General features: G+C 42.5%; 1 protein-coding gene across 2 annotated transcripts in view; it reads left to right on the top strand.

Annotated features, from left to right (window-relative positions):
- The window catches only part of SPOCK1 (SPARC (osteonectin), cwcv and kazal like domains proteoglycan 1), a 460,391-nt gene that overhangs the window by 44,858 nt on the left and 387,836 nt on the right, over positions 1-27,697 (top strand). The window contains exon 1 of one of the 2 annotated variants that reach the window (XM_069484075.1): positions 9,173-9,403. The exons of the other annotated variant lie outside the window; for it this stretch is intronic. Within the exon in view, the coding sequence (XP_069340176.1) occupies positions 9,311-9,403 (93 nt within the window). The 5' untranslated portion in view covers positions 9,173-9,310. Of the gene's footprint in view, positions 1-9,172; positions 9,404-27,697 lie in introns of those variants that run through there. 2 annotated transcript variants of the gene reach the window in all.

Below are 27,697 nucleotides of genomic sequence, written 5' to 3'. Positions count from 1 at the left end.
AAAAAAATTTCCTTGGCAAAAAGCTCATCTAGCCAAAATTATCATTGTGATACAAAATGCACACGTAGCACATGATGGTGAGATTATGTACCACAAATGTAGAGCATTAGATCTTGGTTTATTTTACAAAACGTATTTTTAAGGTTCTCTGTGTGGTTAATGGTCTAAAATATGCAGTTATTATACCAATTGACTATCCCATATCTGAAAATCCAAAATCTGAAATGCTCCAAAATCTGAAACTTTTTGAACACCAACATAATACTCAAAGGAAATGTTCATTGGAGCATTTTTTTATTTTCAGATTTGGGATGAGATGCTCAACTGGAATAAGTATATAATGCAAATATTCCAAAATCTGAAAAAATTTGAAATTTAAAACTCTTTTGGTCCCAAGCATTTTGGATAAAGGAAACCCAACCTGTAGTGTCTGTGAAATTATCCTAATCTGTAGAAGTAGAAAACATACATGCATAATTACTGAGCTAAAAAGTTATAGGACTTGCTGAAGGAAACTAATATAAATGGGTGAAGCAAATCAATGGATTTTGCTGGCAGCATCTTATACAAACTGGAATTAGTGTGCTGCAATAGGATTAGGATTTCAAATGGAGGCAGAAAATGTATGTGCAGGACCAAACACAGCCTGAATGGGCTAAATCTATTTTTTATTTTTACATAGATCAAGGGAAAGAGATGTACCGAGATGATGCTTGTTAAATATTCAAATGAGAACTAGATTTTGGTGGCGTTAGAGGGAAAGCACATTAGCTGGATTAGTGAAGATCTTTCATATAACTTTGAGGTAGATTTCAAGAGTCTGTGCTTAATGTAATTCTTCTGTTTGTGTTTATTGTCACAAAAAAAGGAAGAAAAGGAGGTGACAGATGTCCTACAAAATTGAAGACATTGTAAAAAGCGCTGCAATAGCACTGAGTTCACCCCTGCTAAGGCTGAAATGTGAGCTTGGGCAACATTGAAAATGTGTATTGTTATAAGTCACTTTCTGAAAAATTGTGCATTGTGTGGGGGTGCTTGGGGGTAGGCGGAGATGGGGTGATAGAGCGTGGATTCTGACCGCAGGGAGCATGCAGTATAGTAAGCATGGTATATACATCAGAATGGGGAAGCTGTTCTATTTTAGAATGAGGATTAAAGAGGAAGAGGTGACCTAGCTGTTGGCCTGTGGTTTACCTGAAGTTTTAGGAGTTCTGGGAAGGGGAGGTCTGTTCCGAGACTGGGCCAGGAGTGGGGATTATCGGTGTCTTCAGAGAAGTGGAGTTGCTACACTGAGAGAGACTGGGGGCTTTGACATAAGCATGCGTAGATACCCCCACCTGCCTTTATGTCTTGGGATGCCCAAGTGAAAACAGAGCAGGCTTGCATGTGTTGGCACAGGATGCCACACAGGGACTGAGGCTGAAAAGGACAAGACTCAATGTCGGAGTGGAACTGAGCTCATTCTACCCCAATTGTTGATGATAAGCTCATTATCAAGCGTGATCAATTCCCCAGGACAGGCGGGGAGCCAGAGGTCCTCTGAAATTTGCCATCAGTTGGCATTTGAGTGAAAGCTATTGAAGCAGAGAAGCCTTTAGAAGGCCCTTAATCTTCTCACCCTCCTTCACCCCAACATCTCACTCCCCCAAGGGTAGAGCTTGAAAATTCCCTGGGCTTTTTTTACATCGAGGGAGGAAGATCCTACCCTTTTTTGGGGGTGTCTACCGTGTTTATGTCAGACACATTCTTCTAGAGTTTTTATGAACGCTACTTTATATAATCCTTAGATATGGGTATTACTACCTCATTTTACAGATGAGGAAACTGGGGCTTCCATAGGCAGGAGGCTCCCAAACCTCACAGTTTCCACTTGGCAGAGCCCCTCTTTGTCTGTGAAGCTGTCTCCTCTTTTTGGCCACAGAAACACAGATAAATCAGAAGTGCTCAAGATTCTTAAAAAATGTTGTATCAGAGCTAAAGTTAAAACTACTTTCTAAAGAAACTGACATCGTATTCAGGGCCTAGAGGATAGAGGCAGGGTGGAGCAGGAAATATTCTGAGGTTAAAATCGTAGTGCAGGTGGTGCACATCCATGACATGTGGTCCAGGAGTGGCTGTGGTCTGCTGGAGGACGCTGGCTTTTTCTGTCTGACGGGGCAGAAAGTGTTGGGCCCTTGGGTCAGTTGAAAAGAAATCATTTTCTAGTTTGTGACTGTGGCCAGCCAGCAGGCTGGAAAGAGCGCTGGGGCAACTGGTCCCACATGTGTCCTGGGGGCCAAAGCCAAGTATCTCCTTCCAGGCTGCTTAGCTGTTCCAGTGCCTTGAAGCAGGGCCTGAGGGGAGGGAGATCACTGGAAGGTTGTGGAAGAGAAGTGACACCTTAATGAAGAGTGCTGTTTCGCTTCCCTGGCACCCAGCTGACAGCTCAGCAGAAATCAGATCTCAGGCCAAATTCCTGTGGAAGGGCCGACCTTCCTTCCCCAGGCAGGACTTTTCTGCATAGGGCCCTGCCCTAGTGAAGGAGGAAAACTGGGAAGGCACAGAAAGAAGAGCAGGTACCAACTGCAGGATATATTTGTACGAAGTGTCTGCTAATTCTGTGAATGACAGAACAATGGAGAACTTGGTGTTTGGGAATCTGAAATCATCATTGAATTAATTCTGAATTAATGATTCAAACTGATTGATAGGAAAAATATGTCCTTAAATATATTGCTGTTTGAAAACTTAAGTACAAGAAAATCTTACTAGTAAAATTTAAAAATATATCTGATTATTTTTCATTCATGCATTCTCACCTACATTTGAATTCCATTTAGTTAGGAAAGTGTGTGCGGAGTCCTGGCCCCAATAGGAGTCTAGGTACAGAGGGGCTCAGGGGGCGTCTATACGTGTTTTGGAATCTGAGGGGTTGCACATCACAGTGGAATTCTTCTGTCCAATCCTCCCAACCTCAGGGCCCTGAAGAAACTGCCAGGTTTCTAATTCTCCACCTCTGGACCTCAGACGCCTGGGTGGGGTGGTGGCTGTGGCACGATGGTGGGTCATCTGTAGATTTCAAGTCTGGGAATCAACATGCTTGTCAAGCTTTGCCTATTATATGTGTGCTATTGAGTGTAATATACTGATTTATTTTAAAACACCTCTGAATTGCCAAGAGCTTTTTGTCACTGTGTACTTTTTTTTAATTAAGATTTTTTTTTTTTTTTTTTTTTTTTAGATATTTAAAGGAGTCTCCTTGTATAGAAACAGAAAAAATAGGGGACCACTGTTTTAGGGAGAAGCTACAGCCCTGTGGCTGGGTCGTGGTCTCCCCGTTGTGTGCAGTGGCATGCTGTAGGTAGCACTCGTAGCAGTCCTTGTGTGCGGACATCCTTCTCCCCTGCTGGTGAAGGCCTTTCTCAGCTGTCGCCCTCCTCTTCTCCGACTTAGGCAAGAAGGAGTGATAACATATTTTAATATTAGTAACCAATGAAAAAAATTAGGCTGACCTTTTCTTCCATTTCTGTTTATGAGAATCCACTTATAAGAATCATCACCATATCTGTACACCCATATTTGATATTCATAGCAGCGTTAGTCACAGTAGCCAAGAGGTGGAAGCAACTCAAGTATCCATCAGTGGATGAATGGATAGAGAAAATGTGGTATAGACATACAACGAAATACCATTCGGCCTGAAAAAGGAAGGAAATCCTGTCTCATGCTACAGCAATCACAAAAGGCACCTTCTGTATGATTGCATTTCATGCGGTACCCAAAGCAGTCAAATTCACAGTAACAGAAAATAGAATGGTGGATGCCAAGAGCCGGGGGAGGGGGGAAATGGGATTCTGTTTAATGGCTTTAGAGTTTCATTTTTGCAAGATGAAGAATTTCTGCAGATTGGTTGCACAACAATATGAATGGACTTAATAGTACTGAACTGCACACTTAAAAATGATTAAGATGGTAAATTTTATGTTATGTGTTTTTTTTTTTTTTTAAATCACAATTACAAGAGAATCATTGCATTTGTAGTCCCTAAGCCATGTTGACTTGTGCCTGTCTTTTCTCTTTTCCCTGGTGTTGGCATATCCTCAATTTTCTCATATTCTGCATCTCACATCTCCTGTGGGGATTCCTTAGAATCCAGGTTAGACTTGTTTTGGGATCTCTTACCTGTGGGGTCCTGCAGAGACCAAAGGGAAGACTACCTTTGCCTCTGGGTCCCTGCTGTGGTGGGTTTCTACCGTTCATGTCTGGGTAGCCTCCGTGGTCTGGTTTTTTCCGGCCCAACTGCTCTCTGGAGATCCAAACGCTGTGTCATTTTCTGCAGCTGCATTGATTAGTTGCATCATTAGGTTTGGTTTAATTGCGGTGACTCTGCTGTTAACAAATTTATACAAGGTACAGCCAGAGAAAAGGCTTTGGGCACTTCCATCTCCCTGAAAGATAAAACATAACCATTTTTCTGCATCATTTGAATTTTTATTGTTAATAAATGCCCAGCACTGCTTTTTGGTGTGATATTTAAGTCCAAAGGGATATTGTGGTGCCTGCGTATACATAATTTAATGGAGAACATAGAATTTTAGTGCTGGAAGGGATTTCAGAAAGCTTTTATTTCAACCTCCCTTTTTTTGTTCTTTTCTCTCTCTCTTTTTTTTTTTTTAATAGAGGATGAATTTGGGGTCCTGATTAGGAAAGTGGTGAATGGTGGAGCCAGAACGAGGCCTAGCTCCCAGTTTGAATTGTGAGCTCCTCCTACTCCTTCATGCACCCTCTTGGAATTTATAAAACTGTTTAGTGCCAGGGATCTGAATACCATTCGTTTTAGAGCATAATATATCTATTAGCTTGCAGTGATTTTATGCTCAGTCTCAGCAGTGAGAAGTGTCTGAAGTCCTGTGTGGGTTTCCTTTCCTTTACACAGAAGATGTGCTTCTGATGCCATGTGCAAAAGTCAACTTTTGAACTTAATGCTTCCAAGGAGCTGACTATTACACGATTGTTGGATTAAATCATTTTGAAAATGGAAAAGTTCTTCTATAACATGAAAAAAATCACCTTTGAATTAACCTTTTTCAGAAAATGTTTGCATTCACCTTTGACTCCCTCTTACCTTTCCTCACTCAAAACTTGTATGAAATTCTTTGGGGACCTTACACGTTACTCCCTATGAGGTTATAAGCTTCCCAAGTCTCTCTGGTTGCCCCTCGCTCGGTGCTCAGCACACCGGAGGGGCATTTGTTTTTCAATCTGGCTGTACTGAACTTCAGTAGACCCTTCACAGGGTTGAAGAAAAAGCGTGATCATAAATAAAATGCAGCTTCCTAAAGCAGAGTAAATAGCATTTTGAAACTAGATAGAATTAACCCTACCAAGCTTCATGGATGTGACGTTTGTTCTCAGTTCTGAAAAATGGGCAGAAAACTTGCGAAGATAATTCTAGCAGAGGAAAAATGACATAGTCAGGGGGAAGGGTAGAAAACAAACTGTCCAGGGTGGAGCTGGCAGTGGAGTTGCCTTTTGGAGTGTGTCCCTAGCTCACATGAGCCCTGTCACTCTGCCTCATTCCCCACTGTGTATAGTAGTGGGCCCCTCCATGGCCATGCTGTCTGGAAGCATCCTGCCTGATGTCTTCATTGATTGAGCTGGGGACAGGCCCCTCACCCAAGCTGGGCTGATCAGAGTCTCTTTTCCTGGGAATTCGGACCAGGAACTGGGAGAGGAACTTGGGTAGCTGGGTCTGTGTGCGCTTGGGAGCTGGGAAGTGGACATCTGGTCCCTGCCAGGAGGGTGGAGAAGGGGAAGAGAATGGTTAGCAGAGGGTGATTTCCACTCCAGGGCCTGGCTGTAGTTCTGCCCGCACACCCTGTCAGCTTTCCTGTGACGGCATCATAGATTCTCTTCTCCTTAGGCCATCCTGGGATGGAGCGAGGGTGGTTCTGTTACTTGCACCTAAAAATGTTAACAAATAGCAGAGCCTCAGGAAGAAGAACTAGAGTTCTGGTTGTATCTCAAAAGCTTATTGGAGAGTTTTGGTTTTGATCTCCTTGGAGGCTTAGTGGCTTGGTCCTAGTGTACCTGGGTCTGTCTGTCATCTCTGCTGTGACTCAGCACTCTTGTCCAGTGTGGGCTCAGAAGCCCAGAGAAGGGGGGTCATTGATTGGAAGCTTACATATTTAATAAACCTTGGACACTTACACTGCATTCTGCACTAGATGCTGTTGTGACACTGGTAGAGCCCATGTGATGCGTGCTCAGACAGAGGTGTGTATATGGTGCTCGAGAGGGTGGGGGTAGAAGACCCAGGGTGTCCCAGGGAGCTGGGAGGACATCCCAAAGAAGGTAGTGTGGGTGGATGTAGGAGCTTTCTTGGGGGACAGTGGGAGCATCTAGGCAGAGGTAGCAGGATGTGCCAGTTGGGGAAGAGCTTGATGCAGGGGGATGTGGGGAACAGTCCATAAGGCCAGAGCAGATGGTGTGTGACAGAGATGGGAGACAAGAATGCCCTCACAGAAGCTAGACCACGAAGGGCCTGTGAGCCTGGCTGAGGCCCACCCTTTATAGGAAGGTGACAGCACATCTCAATTTGCCCAGGACAGTCAGTCCCAGTGCATACTTGTTATCCTGGTATAATGATGACTGGTGTCCGCCTTCATTCTCAAAAGTGTCCAGGTTTGATAATAGAGGATGTCTTTATCCTACTTTTAGATGGTGGGGCCATCTTAGGATTGCAAACAACAGAGGAGGATTTCAAGTTAGGGAGACGATTCAGGAGGCAGGGGAGAGGATGGAGGAGCAGGGAGCATGACTGGAGACCAGATTAGGGGTGAGGGCCTGAGCTGGGCAGAAGTAATGGAATGGGGGAAGGCAGCACTAGTGTGAGAACTGGCAGGAAGGTGCAGCCCACAGTGCTGTGTGAACCCATGGCTGTCTGGAGAGAGGGCTGGTGAGGGTAGCTGAGGAAGAACAGGCTTCGGTGAGCCGTGGTATTGAAGTTTGTTTCAGATGAATGGTTGAGGGCCATGGGGCGGCTGGATAAGGAAGTCAAGTATGGATCTGGAAATAGCGATCTGGGGTCTGGGAGGGAAGACTGGCCTGGAGACAGCCATCTGGGAGCCAGCAGGCTGGGTGGTGGTTGAAACCATCACAGTGGATGACACTGTTCAGGGAGAGTGTGTGTCAGAGAAGCAGACAAAGACTAAGCCTTGGGGATACCAGTGTTTAAGGGGGAGGCAAGAAAAAGTGAGTGCACGCTGAGAAGGGCTAACGAGAGGGTGAGGAGGAAACCTAAGGGCATGGCAGGAACAGCTGTTGCTGTGAATCGAAGGTGTGTGATTCAGGTACTACACTGGAAAGTCCAAGTACCTCAATCTGTGAACCCGTAACAGCCTTGCAGGTAGGCGGTATTAGCCTCAACTCATGGGCTTAAAGTTTAGCTAACATGTCCATAGTTAGCTGTCCAGCCAAAGTGGCAGACCTGTCATTTTCCAAAGCCCATGTTCTTTGCCACCTGATGGGACTGGTGGTGGCAGCATAGATGGAGGCTCCAGAGTCTAAAAAACTCCTCCTTCAGGTGACCTCAGCAACTTGGGCAGATGTCAAATTTGAGGAACTTGACCATTACAGGTACCAGTTGTGGGGGGGTTGGCTACTGGGCCGGTTTCTCTGCTGGGCCCACTGAGCAGCCTACATAATGGAGACCTGGACAAGGAAGCGATTTAAAATGGAGCATGGAAAACAATGCCAGTGATTTAATTGCACCGTGAATGGTGGCCAAAAAAGGAGCCTAGCAACAAACTCATTTTCTGTTGGGCACAAGGCACAGACGACCGGCTATAATTAGTTCTGTTTTTTTCCTTGTTGGCAATTGCGTATTTATTATTTTCTTCCTTGAGTGCACAAGATGGGTCAGCTTTTACCTAAGGTACTGGTGTTTGAATTGTCTAGCTGTGTTGTGAAGAGTTTGTGGGGGTCCTCAGTTTGTTGAGTGTAGGTACACACTTGTATCTGACATTTATGGATCACCCGCTATGTGCAAGGTGTAATGTACTTGAGTGTCGTACATGTACTATCTTATTTAATTCTTCATACAACCATGTGAGTTAGGTAATATTATCATCTTCATTTTACTGGTAGAGAAACTATATTGATGTAAGTTAACTATTTGCCCAAGATTCCATTGCTAATGAATGGCAAATTGAGGATTTGGACCCTGTTCTCCCTGGCCTTCCCAGTTACTCTCTGTGTCTCCCTTTATTTGCTCTGGGCCAGTGTCTTATCCGAGTCAGAGCCTCTTTAGCCTGAATCTTTTTTTTTTTTTTCCCCCTAAACTATGATTGTCACTGAAGACCACGAAGGGCTAGCAAAACCGTTTAAGAAGGAGGTGGATGAATGACCCACAATAGTTAAAACAATGCATGCAGAAGCCTTAGTCTGAAGCTAGAGTAGCTGAGGCCTGAGGATTAGCCGAAGTCCTCAGCGTCGTGGATCAAGGTCTGCAGGAATGTCATCAGTAAATGAACACTCCAGGCCTGTTGCTGACTGGCTTTGTTCTTTTGCTTCCTTAGAAATAGAAGGAGGCTGTTTCTGAGACTCAGGAAATTGTGACGCTATCACATACCCAGTGACCTTTAGGGGTAGCTCTGGGCCCTTCATTCTTACAGGGAGCATGCTTTCTGGCTCTACTGGGAGCTCTGCACCTGTCTAGTTGTGAAGAGGTAACTGCTCATCCCCAGAGACCTGGCGTGAGTGTCCTTTTAAAAGCCAATTCTTAACACATAGACAGAAACATGCCCTTTGTTTGAGGCTTCTTGCTTATGGATTTTCTTTTGTCACCAGGGTGGTTCTGTGCTCTTTTGTTAATGAATTACCCAGGAGTCAATGGCCCATGCACAGTGGATTGGTGTTGCCGTCCACGCAGCACAAGGCACAGCTGCCAGCCCTGTGTGACTGGGACCCGGGGGTCAGAGTCTCCGAAGGGATTGCGGAGCTGTGCCATTAGCCACTTTCCCATTCCCTTCCCGTGTGCCAGGCAGGCCTGCAAGTCTGCATTTGCTCACTCGCCTGCGGTGAGCAGTGGTTTAAGCCTGGCAGGTGGCTGCGACTGCTGATTTGATTTATCTTACTAAGTAGTACGATTTGATAAAAGTTGGAATCACAGACTTTGGGAGCTGGAAGGAACCTTCAATCTCTTTATCCTGTACCTGAGAAAACAAAGGCTGCAGAAAGGAGGTGGTTTCCTTGGTGAGGTCTTGAGGCAGCCCTTGGCCTCGCACCCCAGCGATTTTCTGTGCTAGCACTTCAGACGTCTCCGTGGCAGATGCTGCTGAGGCTGGTCCTGTTGCCCAGGAAAATTGGAAAAGAAGATTATAAAGAGATTGGAGAAACCTCATCAGTTTTCCAGTGGCGGTTGGTAGGTTCCTTCTCAGACACTCTCACGTTGAACATTTGATTGTGGGTCACTTATTTCTGTCCAGAATCGCGGGAGTAGTTGTGACGAATGCTCAGCGTTTTTCAGACGAGTGAACGAGGATCAGTTGTCATATTAGAAAACTCCTTTGCTCTTCAGGTTATTAAAGAACTATTATTGCCCTCCAATAGTCGTATAATAAATGAAGCCTCCCAAGGCTGAATGGCAGCAGTAAGTGCCTCATTTGCACCTAAGGATTCACCTGCTCACTCAGCAGGATCTAGGTCAATAGACACCATTTTCATAAGACATTTATCTTTCTTTTCCCATATTAGACAGGCTTATTTTTTTCTGAAATTTGCTTTTGAGGCAATAGGCTTTGGGGGAAAAAATAAAACTTGCAGATTATAAGAATAAAAGCTTAAATCAAATTGAAGTATAAAAAATAAAATGTGACTTCCAGGGAACCAAATCACTGCACCGTTTCCATTTATATCAACACTTCACCTTAATGTGGTTTAGATTCAAAATCCAATTCTGAGTTCTGTAAGATGATTGCTCATAGCAAAGGTGCAGTTATGCCCACTAGATGCTATTCAGGCAAGTTGGAGAGGTCATTAAAAAAAGATTGTAAACAGCAAGTGGCAGGAGTTAACCCCTGACGTAATCAGAAAATTTCACGTATAAGAGTCCGTAACCCAGTCATGCCCGTTAGTCTTGGTTTTCCTCATTAATGAACATCCCAAAGTGGGCTGTACAGACTTGGCCCTACAGTTACATTCTGGGGCTCTGCAAACTTACTTCCTCCCCCTCTTCTTCCTCCCCCTTTCCCTCCCTGCCTCTCTCTCTCTCTCTCTCTCTCTCTCTTTCTCCTTCTTTTCTTCTTTACTTTCTAGGAGATTTTCTCAAGTTTGTCTTCCAACTAGCAAGGTTTCCATGTCTGGAATATACACAAATATGTAAATTTAACTTCCCAAGACTTCTTTTTCTAGGGTTCCAGATGTTCTTTTATTATACCATGCTTTTCTTATTTCATGGCTACAGTATCCTTATCTTTCTGAGCATATTCATGGTAATTATTTTTAAGTCTTTTCCCTTCCCAGTAGGGTCTCTTCCAGATTTCTTTCTCTTCCCCTGTGTTTCGATCTCTGTTTTCCTGTGAAAGTCTTTCCCTCAGTGTCTGAGAATAATTTAATTGTTGGTTTATCTGTAAGAGGGACAAAAAAGCTGTGTAGAACTTTTGGGATGTGTGGGGCTTGTTGACCCTGAGCCTCACCGAGCGGGGGGGTGATCTGGCGGGGCCGTTTATTGAGAGTCAGTGTTGGTACCTTTAGTTCTGTCCTTGTGGGCTGCTCAGACCCCCAGAGAAGACTCTTCTCATCTCCTAACTGGAGAGTGAGGGGCGGCTGCTAGAATTGCCAGGAGCCAGTGAGAATGAGAGGGCTGGGTGTGTGTGTGTGTGTGTGTGTGTGTGTGTGTGTATCTCGGCATCCTCCTTTGTTTGTTTAATCCTTTTACTTTAAGTGAGTACCCCAGCCCTCAACCTGTGCTGGGGGGTCCCTCAATTTAGAGACCGTCTGATACACCTGTCAGCGAACCTCCTGTGTTTTGTCATGGCGGACAAGGAGCAGGTAGCTCAGCTCTGCAGAGGGAATCTGGGGCTTGACTGTGTCTCGACTGGAATTTCAATTACTCCTTTCTTTAGCCCCCTCACCCCATACCTCTGGAGGAACCTCATAGCATGAATTCCTCAGCCTTTTGGGATCTGAAATGTTAAATTGGTTGGTTCTTAGCTTTCCCTGTTGCTGGTTAACAAGTCAGTTTACTCAGGTCAGCTGAGACTTGAGTGAGTGAGGAAGCTCAGGGCAGGAGAAGGGAAGAGACTTCTCTGCTGTCACGTAACTGGTCAGTGCGGAAGCTGGAGCAGAAACCAGACCAAGTCTTGGGACTCCTTGTCCAGCAGTGAAACTACCTTTGCACCCTCACCACCCTGTGACTCGCTCGCTCTCACACGCTCCGTCCCCCACCATTCGTCTCCTTTCCACCCTCCCCGTTCTGGTTTATGTAACCCTCCACCAATCCAGCGAGTGAGGCTTGAATATCTTGATTTTACAAATAAGGAAACCGAAACCCAGACGCTGTGGTTTGCCCATCGCCACAGAGCCATTTGGTGGTGGAGCCAGTGTCTGACTCCAAGTGCATACTCCTAACTGTCTCATTGTACCCTCGTAAGTCACATGTTGGGTCCTTGAACCTCGCCTAAATAAACTATCTGGACACTTACTTTTGTGGTGGGTTTTTACAGCTAACTTTGACTTGGGGAGCCTGAGGCATGTTCCTTGCGACAGGGCGTCCGTCTGCTGTGCCTCCTGCCGCGCTCTGTGGTGCAGCAGCCGCCGCCAACTCGTTCTGGCGGAGAAGGGACCCTTTATCTTCCTTCTTAAATCTACTGGTGTGAAATTAGACAGTTCATCAGGTTCCACTTTGTGGCTTCTGTGTGTGTGTGTGTGTGTGTGTGTGTATGTGTGTGTAAATACCTCAAAATGAAGTGTTAGGACTGACGTTTTCTCACAAAGGCAAACAGTGGCGCTACCCTGGTCAACGCATTCCGAGAGGGAAATTGGCTATGGACGTTCCCTTCCAGGGCAGACGGAATTCGCTGATTGGAGGCACATATGTTTCTTCTTCGGGTTATTAGCATGGAGGGTCGGGAGTGGTGGGGAGACTGTTCCATGATGGCACAACTATCCAAGGTAATGGGATGATTATTTTAAGATGATTTATTTTTCTTTGAAAATGTAAAGTTGGTATTGAGCATGCAAGAACCATCGTGAGTCTGTTACATGGTCTAGCCAACCCAGCTCTGCCCTGACTCCGGGGCTTTCGGGCCCATTTGTCATTCATTTCTTCATTCATTCATTCATTCGTTCAGGAAATGTTGAGCCCTCTCTGTCAGGCACTGGAGAGACAGGCATATCTTTCACAATGGGGTGTTGAAATTTAGGCTCACCCCCATCTTGGACCTTCCTTGCTTGGTGTAGTTTACTTAGGAGTAAAAATATATAAAACACACAGGAATAACATAACAAGAAATGTTGCAGAATCCACATGAGGAAAATCACAAAAATTTACTGACTGACATAAAGGAAGACTCAGATAAATGGAGATGTGTGCTGCCAGCTTCTCTCTGTGTGATGGAGATGTCACTTCTTTCCAAAGTAATGTATCATTTCACCCCAGTCCAATCAACATCTCAGCTGGGGTTTTCTTTCTTTCTTTCTTTTTTTGGATTGTGTCAAATCCAAGTAAGAATACACTGGCTGGAATTGCCAGAAATTTTTGGAAATGATGTATAATAGAGGAAATTTGCATTTCCAGATATAAAGTGTACTCAAAAGATGCTAATTAAGAGCATGTAGTTATTATCGCAGGAACATGCCAGTGAATGGAATAGAATAGTCTAGAAACAGAGACTAATATGAAACAGGGCTTAACGCATGAGGGAAGGAAAGAATGAATTAATATATTGTAAATTAACTACTTGGAAAAATATGATTAGAGCCTTTCCTTATGTAATATACCAAAATAAATTTTGGTTGGATGCAAAAATTGCAATAATAAAGAATTAAAAACTAGGAAAATTGTAGGTAACTGCGATATTAGGGAAGCCAATACAAACAAAATACCCATGGAGGAAAATGACTCTATAGAAAATTAACATTTTTATAAGTCAGAAAACTTCCCCAGGAAATTAAAATTAAGATGCTGATAAAAAAAAATCTTGGGAAAACATATGGAAAAATGGATTAATTTTGTTAATATATAAATAAGAACAACACTAAAACCCAAGTGGGAAAATTGGTGAAGGATGTAAGCTGGCAATTAACAGAAGAAATACAAATAGCTAATAAACATGAAAAAGTCTTAAACCTTTCAATGCTTCTCACCTTTAAGAAATACATTTTATATGATGGTTTATATATGTTCATTAAGAGAATGTTTCCAAAGAACCCTTAATATCTTAAGTCAAAGATTGTAATGTTAAGTGGAAACAGTAGGAGACAAAATAGTATGTCCAAAATTTGTAAAACAAAGAGGAACATACAGAAAAAAATTGATAAGACATTTACTGAAAGTTTAGTAATGCTGTTGGAAAGAAGAGTTCTTAATTTGGACTATTCATTACACCATTGGTAGAAATGTAGATTGGTATAACATTTAGATAAAGCAGTCTGGCAGGTCTTATTAGTAATAGAAATTTTAAGGAGTCAATGAATGTTGTTCCCAGAGTTTCTTTCTAAAATCCCTTTTAAGGAATTAATCAGATGCAGCCATAGGTTTACCTACGTGAGTCTAAGTTTATTGATGAAAGTTTAAAAATTGGGAACAAGCTATAAATACAGTAATAGAGCGTTACAGAAATTATGTTAAATTAAATGTAGTTGATACAGTGTTTAATGACAGAACAAGATGTAAGATTATAAATATAACATGTTCACATTGTGATTAAAAAATATGTATGCTTAGAAAATACGTTGAAAGGAAAGAGATCAAAATGTTAATTGTGGTTATTATGGTTAGTGGGATTATTGGAAATTTGAATTTTCTTCTTAGTACCTGTATCTATTTTCTATATTTTCTTCTTTGATTACTTTTATAATCAGAATCTTGTCTTCATGGAATACTTAGTATTTGAGCAAACAGTTCATTGATAGGAATTACACAACTTCTGCTAATATTTAACAGTTAACATTCTTAAGAAATTGAGAAAGGAAATCCTTTTTCTCAGTCATAAGGATTTGTACGTACTTCCTTGAAATCTGATATAGTTTGGATGTAAGACCTACAGGGTAAATAGTGGAAGAATTTCCATTTATCTATCCAAGATCATCGGAATGGGGGATGTGTTTTAGGAGTTGAAATAAATTCTATTGTGAAGGACTGAAGATCAATATAGAAATGTCTCTCTCTCTTTTTTTTTTTTTTTCCCAAATGACAGCTGAGGAAGAAAGATAGATCATTACTCACTGCCTATTTGGAGGCTGTTCACGAACTGCTTTTAAAAACCGGTGCATGGTTCAGCAACTTTGCCATTTCTTCAGCTGGCCAGTTTTGGTGGATCTATTTAATTAGATTTCAACACGGCATCTGTAGCCCCAGTAAATTCAAATAATTAAGCTTCATGATTTCTTGTGTGTTATAAATGTCACTAAAATTGCTGTTGCAGAACAGATCATTTCTTTGGTAATTGCAATTTCTGTCATGAATTGTTTCATCATTTATAGTGATTAGAACTTTGAAATAATTTCTTAAAATTGGACTCAACGGAATACATTTTTTTTTGGATTGGGTCTTCTTGTCCATTTTTCTTCCCCACCTCCCTCAATTACTTGTGCCTAGTGTACTTGCTTTCCATAGAGAGAAGAACATGGGTAAATGCTCTCAAAGAGCAAGGTGCCCAGAGTTGGAGTTGTGCTGGGAGGGTAGACTCAGTGTTGCTTTAGAAAGGAAGCCCTGCTCTGGTTTTTAGACCCCATCTGGGACTCTTTGGGAGCTTAGGACTGGCCTGTGGTATCCATTAGTAACAAAGGCCTTTTGAGGTGTTTGCCTGTTTGCTGTGTCTCCTCCATCTCTTGGGAAATAATAGCCTAGACAATAGTGATGTGTAGGGGTTGGTCTCGGAAGCTAAGTGGGGCTGCCTTCCCTGATAATCAATGTTAGTCATTTGGAGGATTCTCCAGATACTGCTGACCACAGAGTGAGTTGACAATTTTTGAGAACTTGGGTGTATCCTTAGAAGAGTCTTAGTTGCTGTGGATGCAACTTTATCTCCCGTCTTTATCTCCCGTCCTCGTCTATGAAATAAAGATAAGACTTCCTTACCCAGTGTCTGGCTGTCATCTTTTCTGCTCATGTTAATGGACAATTCCCTCCAACCAAACAGATGCTCTGCCGTCCCTGCTCACATTGCAGCTATTTCTACCTGGAATCATCTTTAAAACTCCTTCTGTTTCGGCAATAAAGGTTCTCATTCTTGGAGTCCAGCTCCATTTTCATCTCTTCTTTGGATCTTTTCTCAACCCCCAAAGCCAGGAGCAGTGGCCTTGCCCTCTGAGGATGTTGTACCTATCTCTGCCTCTCTTCAGGGCAGATGTTACATCTGATCTTGGAGTACGGCTGTTCTCGAACATCGTTTTGCCTTCCTAAAGGGCAGGAAACGATTTGACTCATCTTTGGTTTCCTAGAGAGACAAGTACGGGTGCCTGTTTGCTGCATGAATGAAATGCCTTTTAGATATGTTGATCTAGGACAAATCCACAGTGGGTCAAGCATAGCAGGACTTGACCCAGGGGTGTCCAGCCAGCAGTGTTTGACACCTTATGAACTCAGTGAGATGTTAGTATTGGTATTGCAAATTACCATTTTATTATAGTTTAAAAATTATTTTTAAAAAATGTGGTAAAATATAAAAATCAGCATTTTAACTATTTTTACCTGTGCACCTCGATGGCATTGAATACATTCACATTATAGTGCAACCATCACCAGCATCTATCTCCAGAATTTTTTTCTTACAATATGGAAACACTCTTTCTCCTTTTCTTCCAGCGCCGGGCAACCACCATTCTACTTTATGTCTCTGTGAATAGTCTGACTACTCTAGGTGCCTCGAATAAATCAAGCAGGAATCATGCAGCATCTGTATTTTTATGTCTGGCTTATTTCACTTAGCATAATGCCTTCAAGGCTCATCCATATTGTAGCATATATCAGAATTTCATTCTTTTTTAATGCTGAATAATATTTCATTGTATGCCACATTTGAAAAATCTCTTTGTTGGTCAATCAACACTTGGGTTGCTTCCACCTTTTGGCTCTTGTGAATAATGCTGCTGTGAACATGGGTGTACAAATATCTTCTCAAGTTCCTGCCTTCAGTTCTTTTGGGTATATGCCCAGAAGTGGAATTGCTGGACCGTATGGTAATTCTTTGTTTAGTTTTCTGTGGAACCTCCGTACTGTTTTCCGTAGCAGCTGCATCATTTGACATTCCCACCAGCAGTGCACGGTTTATCCACATCCTCACCAACACGTATTTTCTGTTTTTGTTTCGTAACAGCCATCCTGTTGGGTGTGAAGTGGTATCTCATTGTAGTTTTGATTTGCGTTTCCCTAATGAGTAGGTTATTAATTACGTTTTCATGTTCTTATTGGCCACAGTTTATCATTTGCACATTTAACTAGACGTTGCACAAAAATTCTTCAGGTGCACAGTCTTAGTCCATTTCATGTTGCTATAACTATACCTGAGACTGGGCAATTTGTAAAGAGGTTTATTTAGCTCATAGTTCTGCAGGCTGAGAAGGTCGATGGCATGGCCCTGGCTTCCAGTTAGAACTTTTATGCTGCATCACAGTGTGGTGGAAAAGGTCAAGAGGGAAGTGGACACGTGAAGAGACAAAACCCAAGGAGCATGCTGGCTTCATGACAATCTGCTTTTGCAGGAACTAATTCATTTCCATGAGAACTAATCCAGTTTTGCCCAAGTAAAAACTCACTACCTTGAGATTGGCACCAGCCACAAGGGCGAGGCCCTCATGATCCAAACACCTCCTTTTAGGCCACACCTCCTAGCACCACTGCATTGGGGATCAAATTTCAACATGAGTTTTGGTGGGGACAAACTATATCCAAACCATAGCTTGCACCATCTCACATATGCCTAACAGCAAACCTGTGAAATAGGCAGTTACAGTGTTTTCATTTCATAGAAGATGGAAACTGGACTCCAATGATTAAATAACTTTTGTCCACACTACGTAGCTAGTGAGTGACTGAACTGGCACACAGCCCCACGTGTGTCCAGTCTACAGGCCATGTTCTTAATCATGCCCTGAACTATACGTTCCAGGACTATTTGGCTGTAGGTAACAGAAAACCTCTCCCACAATGGTTTAAGCACTGATGGGTTTGTTTTTCTTATTTAGTAAGTAATCCGAAGGGATCTAGCCACTGTCATTGTCTCTTTGGCTCAGCAACATCAGGGCTAACAGCTCTGATTCTCTGGGTCTTTCCCTTGTGACTCCCTCATTGCTCCTTGGATGCAAAGTGGCTGTTAGAGGTTCAGACATCAGATCTGTGGTAAAGAAAGATCTAAAGGCCAAGCTACCTGGGACTGTCTTTTCTTAAAAATCAAAGCAAAAGCTTTCATAGAAGCCCCTGAAGAGATTCCTAAGACATTGCAGTGTCTAGAACTAGGTTGCGTGGTGACATCTCAGTGAAAGGGAGGCTGCCACGTGGGTGTCCCACCCTTCAGTCTCTGTAGTGAGAGGCAGCAAGGGCACAGGGTTTGCAGTGGTGTCTGGGCAGCCACTCAGCAGTCTGCCATGGTGTACCTTTCTGGAGGAACCCAGGAATTAATCCTTCCTATTCTAAAGCCAAAATGAGGCTACCTAAGCTCCCCTGCCTCATCTTAACTGGAAACAAATTTTATGTCAAATTCTTCTCAGAATAAGGGAAGCATATACAAAAATAATGAATATACCTGGAAAGATGCATAAAAAGGTGAAGTAAAATCACTTAGTAGATTGTGAAGGGCTATACAAATGTAGTTTGTTGAAAATTTTGTTGTTGAAAATGTAGGCTGGGAGCTTCCTGGGGCACAGGCCATGTCTCATCATTGCGGGATCCCTGGGGTCTAGCACAGGGCCTGAAATATCTTGGGCAAAATAAATAGGTGATTAAGGAATTGGCTGAAACATCATTTTAATAAGCTAGTGGTTGGAAAGCTTCCAGGACACACACCTTTCTTGATGAGGCCGGGAGAAACTGTCTGTGAATTGACTGAGTATGAGCTGGGGTCATGGATAGTCTTTTTGCCCACTTGTGAATAGAGCCTTTGGTAGGTTCAATAATAATGCTATAGGTACATTTAAATCAAAATTTAAATTCCTAGTACATACATTGCTGGCAGAAGTCAGTTAGCCAGCAATGCCATCTTCCCAAGATGGATAGCCTGCCACGTGGCTCTGTGTGCTAGAATGTTGAACACACTTCTATGTGGTAAGATTAGTATCATGTGTTTATCATCCTTATCAAACACTGTTTGCTGGCTGCCTGGGGGAACAGCAACTGCTCACTATGAAATGCTTTCCTGCCTTCCTAAGTACTTGCTATTCTGGTGGATGCACAGGAATTGAAGACCCACTTCATAAGCTGTCCTAGAAAGCCCCACATCTCTAGAGAGACCATACATGCCAGACCTTATGCCAATCACAGTGTACATTTCACTGTATTTAATTCCAACCACAGTGTACGCGTAACCTTGTTTAATTTTTGCCACAGTTTATGAGGTTTAAGTGGCCAGTGCATCCAGGATTTGAATACAGATCTTTGGTCTTCATGGTTTAGGTCTCATCCTCTCCTTTGGATTATGGATGGATGGATCTCTTGGGGTTGGAGTGACTTCAGTGTCAATGTGGACTAAGGATGGAACTGTGGATTAAGAGTCCAGGGTTTGAAACACAGCTCTGCCAAAGATGGCAAGACTTTGGGAAAGCTATTTCCCTTCTCTGAGCCTTGGTTTGTTCATCTGTTATGTGAGCAGGCTGAATTTGCTAAGCCAAATCATACTTACTGAGTGCTTACTGTGAGCCTGGGGCTGTGCTGGGTGCCTAGAATATAGTACTCAGCAACTTGAATTGGTTTCTGCCTTCATGGAGCTTACATCTAGCACAGCAGAAAGCCATTAAATACATAATTATCTAAATAAGAATTTGGATAAATACAATGTGGGATTATGTGATGAGAAGGGGGGTGGGGTGGGCTAGAAACACTTCGCTGAGAAAGCTGTGCCTTAAACAGAGATGGAAGGGTACATAGGAGTTTTTTGTGGGATATGTAACCCTGAGGGGCAGGGTCACAAATGTATTCCCAGAGACAGGGCAGCCTGAGAAAGTTAGAATCCTGCCGCAGTTCAGGAACGGAAAGGAGACCAATCTGAGGGAGCAGAACGAGTGAAGAGGAGAAAAGTGGCAAGACTGCTGGAAAGGCAGGCAGGGACCAGGTCGCGACAGTGTTGTGAGTACCATGTGGAGAGTGTGGTTCTATCCTGAGAAGAGTAGAAGGAAAACACTCAAGGTAGGGAGAGAATACCAGGATCAGAGGTAGGTCCGTGGAAGATCACTCTTCTGGCAGGGCGGAAAGCAGGTTGGAGGAGATCAAGCACACCTGGGCCCAAGGGCATCCTCTAGTCCGTGTGAGAGAGCTGCTCTCGGCCTGGGGTATGGTGGCAGCGGTGAAGATGGAGAGATTCAGGAAGTAGAACTGATAGAATTTGGTGTGTGACTCCAAGGTGTGAGTATTAAGAAGAGGGAGGTATGAGGACAACTCCCACAATTCTGGTCCTGTGTCTTTGGGGGTGAGTGGGCTATGGGCCAGTGAGGACAGTCAGAGGAGGAACCACGGGGGTGGCAGCAGGACACTGAGGGAGTAACAAAGTCTAACCAGGATGAACGAGTGCCTCTTTAAAGCTCATTTGAGGGAGAACACAAAATTTCCATTCAATCAATAAAAGCCTACAAGTTTTTCAGGGAAGGAAGCAGAATGAAGATGGACAATGCAAACAGTGAAAGGAACTTGGATTCCATGAAGCACAGCAAACCATGAGTAGAAGAGCCAAGACAGTCATCTTGCGGGACAGGTTTGGGGACTGGCTTTCAGGGCCAACTCTCCTGATGGGTTGACTGTGATGGCCTCCAAACTGGGCTCCCTGCCTTTCCATTTCCCCTACATGACCCTCCTAGTGATGATTGTATCTTAGAGACCTCACTTAAGAGGTTAAGAGCCTGATGGGTCTTTGTTGTGTAAAGGACTCAACCTACTCTCTCAGCCTCACCCCTTCCACTGTGTTCCCTCCTTTCTCCCTCCTTCACGTGTGCTAACTTGTTTTTAAGCTGAGTCCAGCCAGGTTATAAAGAGCTGGGTATGTCTTCAGTGGACCCAGAGAATGGCTTATGGTAGGTCATGGCTTGACTTGTCCATGGGAAGCCCTGAAGTGGATGCAAATAGAAAACTTCTAGGCTCTGCTGTGCAGGTAGGAGTCAGGGGAAGTTACTCCTGGCACAGTGAGACCTGAGAGCATGGGAACTGGACTTGGCTAGCGTGATAGGACTTGCTGAGTAGCCAAAGTATTGCCTTTGTGGTGGGGTAAGTTGTTTCTGGGCTCTGACGTGAGTGGAGGTGGTAGTGCGACCACAGTTTTGAGATCTTTTGGTCTGGTAGGCATCTTGCTCCATGGAGGATGCTGTGACCACTGAGCTCTAGATGAACCATTGTGAGAAAACAGGGGGGAACAGAGCTTGGTCCTCACCTGTGTCCTTGGCTTCTTTCTAACCCTGGCACTGTTTAATTGTTTCTTCCAGAGTAAACTAAAGAAACTCAACTGTGTTTTTATGGGACCCTTGGTGAGATATGTGAGCATAGCCCACACTGCTTTGGGGCCCAAGCATCAATGTATCAAACAGTGTTGGAGAGAAGAAGTTTCTCTCCACTTCAGCAGTGAGCACTATTTTTAGTTAAGATAATGCTAGCTGCTGTACGAGGTAAGCCCCAGCATCTAAGTGGGTTGGAGAAGGCTCTCCTCCTCAGAGTTGTTCAGGGACCCAGCCTATTGGGGGCCTGCTGTCTCCAATGTGTGTCCACTGGCAAGTGGGAAAGGAGAGAGCATGGAGAAGACACACCCGCTGCTTAACCATTGACCTGCACATGACTCATTATTTTCACTCTGTTAGTGAGGATTAGTCATATGGTCCCACCTAGATGCAGGGGAGGCTGGGAAATGAAGTCCTTGGCTTGGCATCTTTTTCCCAGCAACAGCTGTACTCTGCGGAAGGGGAACATGAATCTTTGGTGGGTCACTCACTCTCTGTGCCATGCAGAATATTGTGTTGCACATTCTGGGAGTTCCCCTGGAGGCTGTATCCTGGCAGAGGTGTTAGCACTCTCAAGGTGGGACGCAGGGGACACAGCAATGAGCGGGAGCCAGGCTGGGGAGGCTTCTTTTTGAGTGCCTGTATTTCACTTCCAAGGACTCCTAGAAATAACTGGAGGAGACTTTGAGAAGCAGGAGGTCTTACATCATGTCGAGGCAGTCGCCCATAGGTTCGAGGATTGCTGATAGGTTGAGAAGCTTTGAGGAAAGTCAGGTTACATGTGATAAGAATTTTCCAGAGTTTTGTGAGGGGAAATGGGCCACATTCTTTCAGTAGAAATATTCTGCAAATGTAGGAGAATAACTCATCAGGCTGCCATTGTTAGAAATATCTTTTGAAAACATGCCATTGTGTTGGCTCTTATCCTGTACTCACAAGGCAAACTTCTGATCTGTGCTGAGTACGGCGTGAGGGGGCCTCCTTGGGTGGCTGTCTGGCTCTTGATCATAGACAGTCCTGTTGTACATGAATGTGTAAGTGCGCATTCTGAGTTGTAAATCTGTCTTACATTTGTTTGGAAGTAATGAGTCAGTTCTTAAGCCCCTCTCTACTGCAAAACTGAGCAGCAGAGCTTGCTTCAGGTAAATTTTGGAAGCTCAGCCCAAAAGAGCCTTCATTTCCTCTTCCTTATTTTTTGATCCTCATTTAGTTGAAAAAGAGCCCTTATTTCTTTTGCTGATCGCAGTTGATTCCTACGGAGTATACTGTGTCTGAGTAGGAGTTTCTGAAAAGCTGTGTGTCCAAATTGGGTGTCCAGAATTCTCATTACCTCCCTCTGCATTTGAGAGTAAGCTGTCAATGGTTTTATTACCAAATTGATTGTAGTTGATATGTGAAAAGGTTATATGCCATGGTATATATAGATTACAAACAGTAATCAACAGCAGAGATGATAGGCACCTAACATTTATTGATCCTTTACTATTGGCCAGGCATCTGAACTGCACAGCACTTATAAGCTAGGGACTGTCATCTCTATTTTATGGATGCAGAAATGATGGCAATTCTTCCAAGGTCGTACTGTAGAGACATGGTCATGCCAGTGTTGGAGCTAGACTGTTGGGTCTAGCACGTAACTTCTGGACGGGCACGGGACTAAGATGTGTTGGTGAGAGACTAAGAACATGCCGGCATCTGGGTTTTTGATCCCTATCAGTTTAGTGGTTTAGATGACACTCTGGTTCTTCTGGCAACCTCTTTGTATTCCTAGAATGTACCCTTAATAATATAGACGAGGGAATATATACTCCAAAGAGGTTTGGGGGTTTTAGGGGTTTAACCAGAAGCGTTTATTTCAGGTAGGAAATGTCTTTGTGTAGTGTCTTTTTAAAATCTTAAGTTGTGTGAATATTGCTTTCTATTCCATAATATAGTGTGACTGTTTTACAATAAAAACATTTTCTCCTTTCTAAATTTACATGTAAAATTGATGCTTCAGAAAAGATGCTCCATGTTACATTGTAGCTTGCTGTGCTCCCTGCCAAGATGTAGGGCACTGATAGAGGTAAGCAGGTCCCAACCCGAGAAGCTTCAACACAGGGTTTGCCAAATCAGAGGTTATAGATGTGTGAACATTGCCCAGGACCTGGGGTGCAAACGTGGATGTCTGGGCAAGCCTTACTTGTTGTAGTGCTGTGTTGTATTGTGATTCATCAACATTATTAGAGTTGCCATTTACCTCGGAAAATGCATGTGGTGTTTCTTTTTTTGGAGATGAATTTGGCAGCAGAATTCCAGGTCATTGTCTTTTGGAAGGCAGGCTGTGGAGGATGTTTGCATGGTGGCACAGATGGAAAGGCACGCATGTGAGCCAGAGAGAATATGCAGTAGGCTATATCTGTGTGGAATATTCTGCCATTCTGCCATTCCAGCATCAGTCTTTTTTCATAGCAATAACGTTATGGGAATCCAGATAATAAACAACTGGGGCAGATCAATACGTACATTAGTAATAAATGTATCTCCACTAGGTAAGGCCATCCATTGTGCTGAGCCCAATTTTAAGTATTGGTTTAAAATATTAGCCTTGTGAAAGCATTTTAGAAATAGTCAATAGAAACAAGGGGAAGCCTGACATCTTTGTAAGTGTGGTTTTCATACTTATGAATGTAGACAGACGTTTTGGTAAACTTTTAGAATAGAAAGCCCATATTGATAACAGGGAAGGTTGATTTTTTTAAAAATCAATTTTATTGAGGAATAACATACGATAAAATGCACCCATTTAAAGTGTACAGTTTGAGATTTAACAAATGTATACACCCATGCAAATACCACCACAATCAATATTTAGAACATTTCGATTATCAAAACTTTCCTTACGCTCCTTTGCAGTCAGTTGCTCAGTCCCAGGAGACCTCTAATCTACTTTCTGTCACTGTAGGTAAGTTTTGCATATAAATGGAATCATGTAGTATGTAATCTTCTGTGTCTGGACTCTTTCTCTTAGCATAATCTTTTTAAGATTTGTCCATGTTCTTGTGTATATCAGTAATTCTTTTTTATTGCTGACTCCTATTCCATTGTATAGATATAACATCATTTGTTTATCCATTTACCTGTTGATGGACATTTGGGTTGTTTGCTGCTGGAGGCTATTATGAATAGGGTTGTCAAGAGCATTCATGTACAAAGCTTTTGTTTGCCATGAGCATTCATGGCAATGAATGCTTTTAAGTTGGGTAAATAACTAGGAGTGAAATTACTGAGCCGTATTTATAGCTCAATGGAATAAAATGGAAAGTCCAGTAATAGTCTCCCATGGATATGGTCACTGAATTTTTTTTTTTTTTTTAACAAAGATGTCAAGGTAATTCACTGGGTGAAAGACTTTTCAACAAACATTACTTGGAACAACCAGATATCTGTATGGAAAAAAATGAATCTTGAATCACACCTTACAACATACATAAAAATAAACTTGAAATGGATTACACACCTGAACATGAAAGTGAAGTGTAAAACTATGAAACTTCTAGAAGAAAATCTTCACTACCTTGGAGTAGGCAAAGATTTTTTTAGACAGGACTCAAAAAGCGTTAATCATGTAAGAAAAAAAAAAACCCAAATTGGACTTCATCAGCATTAAAAACTTACTCTCTTTGGAAGGTCCCATTAAGAAAATGAAAAGATGGGGAGGCATGGGCAATGTATATAGCCTGATCTTTTGTACCCCCTTAATGAGCTGAAAAACAAACAAAAAATAAAAAAAAAAAAAGAAAATGAAAAGAGGGCCAGGCTTGGTGGCTCACACCTGTCATCCTAGCACTTTGGGAGGCTGAGGTGGGAGGATCACTTGAGGCCAGGAGTTTAAGACCAGCCTGGGAAACAGTGAGACCTCACTGCTACAAAAAATAAAAAAATTAAAAAAATTGTCCAGGTATAGTGGTGTTTGCTTTGTAGTCCCAGCCACTTGAGAGGCTGAGACAAGAGGATCTCTTGAGCCCAGGAGTTTGAGATTGCAGTGAGCTATGGAGACACCACTGCACTCTAGCCCAGGAAACCGAGTGAGACCCTTTGTCAAGCAAATGGAAAGGCAAAACAAGGGGGAGAGAAACTATTTTGTATGTATGCTTGTGCACATACACACGTATGTATGTGTATATGAATATGCATATGTATGACAAAGAACTTATATCCAGAGTATATAAAGAAATATTACAACTTCATAATGAGAAGACACTCTAATAAGGAGATGGGCAAAACATTTGAACAAAACTTCACAAGAGGAGATCTGTAATTGGCTAATGAGCACATAAAAAGATGTTCCATTGGTGATAAGGGAAGTGCAAATTAAAACTGTAATAAGATACTATTTCACCTGCAAGATAATGGCTGACATTTAAAAGTCTGACAATACCCCATGTGGGTGGGGATGTGGAACACCTGGAACTCTGATTAATTGTTGCTGAGAGGGTAAAATGGTACAACTACTTTGGAAAAATGGCAGTTATAAGTCATATTATTTTTGATAGCCTTCTGATTTTTTTATCAATAAGTTACAGGTTACTTCCTCTACTGTATGTTTTATTTTCCCAAATTTTATAGATCTTTAGGGAGAATGATAAGTTTTCTAAAGTCCTAATTTTTGTCTTTGAGCAGGATCATATAAAGCTATTACTTTTGCTCTTCTGCTTAGCTCAAGGTGATATCAAAGAAAGCAATAGATATATTGCAACAAGACAATCAGTATAAGGAAAGCAGTTAACGTACATAACTAATGTTGATTCTGAGAACCCATGTGCTTACCATTGCCAGAGCTCTTCATGTCTTTGTGTAGTATTATACCATGTGGTATAATACTCCTTTTACCTGAGGGATTAAACTTTTTTTTTTGTTTTGTTTTTGTAATAGACATATGCTGGTGATGAATTCTATCAACTTCATTTTGGAAAGACATTTTTGCTGGGTATAGAATTTTAGTTTGACAGTTTTTTTTTTCTTTCAGTGTTTTAAACGTGTTGCTTCTGTGTTGTTTTCGCATTGTTTCCATTAAGAAATTTGTTCTTTTCCTTTTCTCTTGTTCCTTTGTATGTGACATGTCTACTTTTCTTCTGGCTGTTTTTAAGATTTTATGACTTTTTCTCTTTATGACTGGTTTTGAGCAATTTGATTATGATGTACCTTTGTATTGTTTTCATGTTTCCTGTGCTTTGAGGTTCACTGAGATTCTTGGATCTGTGGATTTATAGTTTTAATCTGCTTAAGTTTCTGAGAACTAACAAGTTGACCTGAGATTTTGGGATATTTAGGAATATATAATTTCTCAGGGTTGTCAAGGTAACAGTTAAGAGTGCCAACTAATGTGTTTTCATTCAGTCGAATTAGCAGGGAAATAAGTGGATATAGTTCAGCAAAAGGGTTTTTTTTTTTTTTTTTTTTTCCCCCCACCCCAGAAGCCTCAAATGGATTTGCCTACAAACTCTGGGTTAAGAAAATGAAGGTCTTCATTTCACTTTTTATTCACCTGGGCAATTGACCAGATAGAGATTTCCTGTTTGTGGCCTGTTAGTGCTCATTGTAGTGAAGGACCAAGTACTAATTACCTGTTTACCCCGTTATGGAATCTAGGCAGTTTCCATTCTTTACAATTGAGGGAGAGGGCAAGACCTGGCTGTCACCTTGACCTTAACCTACAGGACCTTTCTTACCTCCTTTGAGTGCATGTCTCTCCTACCTGGGCCTGTGGAGTTTACAGTTTGCCCTTGGCCACTGGCCTTCAACAGCCGCTCAGACACATGGCTTGGGTTTTTCCTCCTCCCTCACAAATCCTATTTAAAACGTCAGCCAAGAGGATTACCGGTAGCACTGATTCAACTTAGAAATATCTGTATGCTTATAATAGGAAAGGGCTGCCTTTTATGAGATGAATCTCGAAACATGTGGGACCTTCTCTATTTGTCTCACCTCCTTCCCTAATCCAGGAATTATTCGTAAATCTCTATTTATATGTTTATCTTGAGGTATATTTTTCCTTATCAACTTGGAATTTAACTTCCCCGAATGGCTTGTATCTCCTAATTAGGATGTAGAAATATCACCGTGTATCTTCTCTTCTGGTTTCCTTACAACTGTGCTAGTTCCTAAACTGGAATGCTTCCCTGGTCCTAATTCAATGTTCATTTGCAGATTCAGGCCAAGTTCAGAGTCAAGGAGGTCTGTGATAGAACAAGCTTTGATCAGCAAAGACGCAGCACCTGAGGGACAGGACACAATGTCCTCCAGTTAGCAAGGGATGGGGATGTACTTGGGATCATCTATGACTTTATCACCATAATATGCCGTATTTGAAACTCTGGACCTTAGGGATGAAAATATGAAGTCTTGGAAAATATTTTGTAATACCTCCCGGGACCACAGAGTACTTATTGCAGGAATTACTGAAAATGTAAGTGTTACTTTCTTTTCCCAGTGTTATAACTGATGGGTGGACACATAGTCACATCCTAATTTAGTAAAATTTCCCTAGTGATAAATCCTGACCAGAAGGGTATTTTCAGTGTTTTGCCACCGGCAAGCGAATGTCTTCCACTTAATATAGGGAAATGTAAACAGAGCCAGCATTCCTGTTTCTTCAGGCTTTAAAATCATTAATAAAGATGTCTTAACTCTCGAAGGGAAGGGTGGTGAGCAGTCACATTTTTATTATTCTACTGAATAAGTGAATTTACCCAGCACATAAATTAGCAAATACATTTTCTCCCTGCAGCACATGTTGACATTTTCCTGCAGATGGCTCAGCAGAAGGGGAAGCGTAAAAGGTAGTTAAGTGACAAAGGACAGGCATGTCTGGTCACTGTCTTTC

Source organism: Eulemur rufifrons, chromosome 10, assembly GCF_041146395.1.
Source record: "Eulemur rufifrons isolate Redbay chromosome 10, OSU_ERuf_1, whole genome shotgun sequence".
In the NCBI taxonomy this organism is placed as follows: Eukaryota; Metazoa; Chordata; class Mammalia; order Primates; family Lemuridae; genus Eulemur; species Eulemur rufifrons.
The sequence above is the reverse complement of the archived record's forward strand: the minus strand, read 5'-3'. Positions and strand labels throughout refer to the sequence as shown.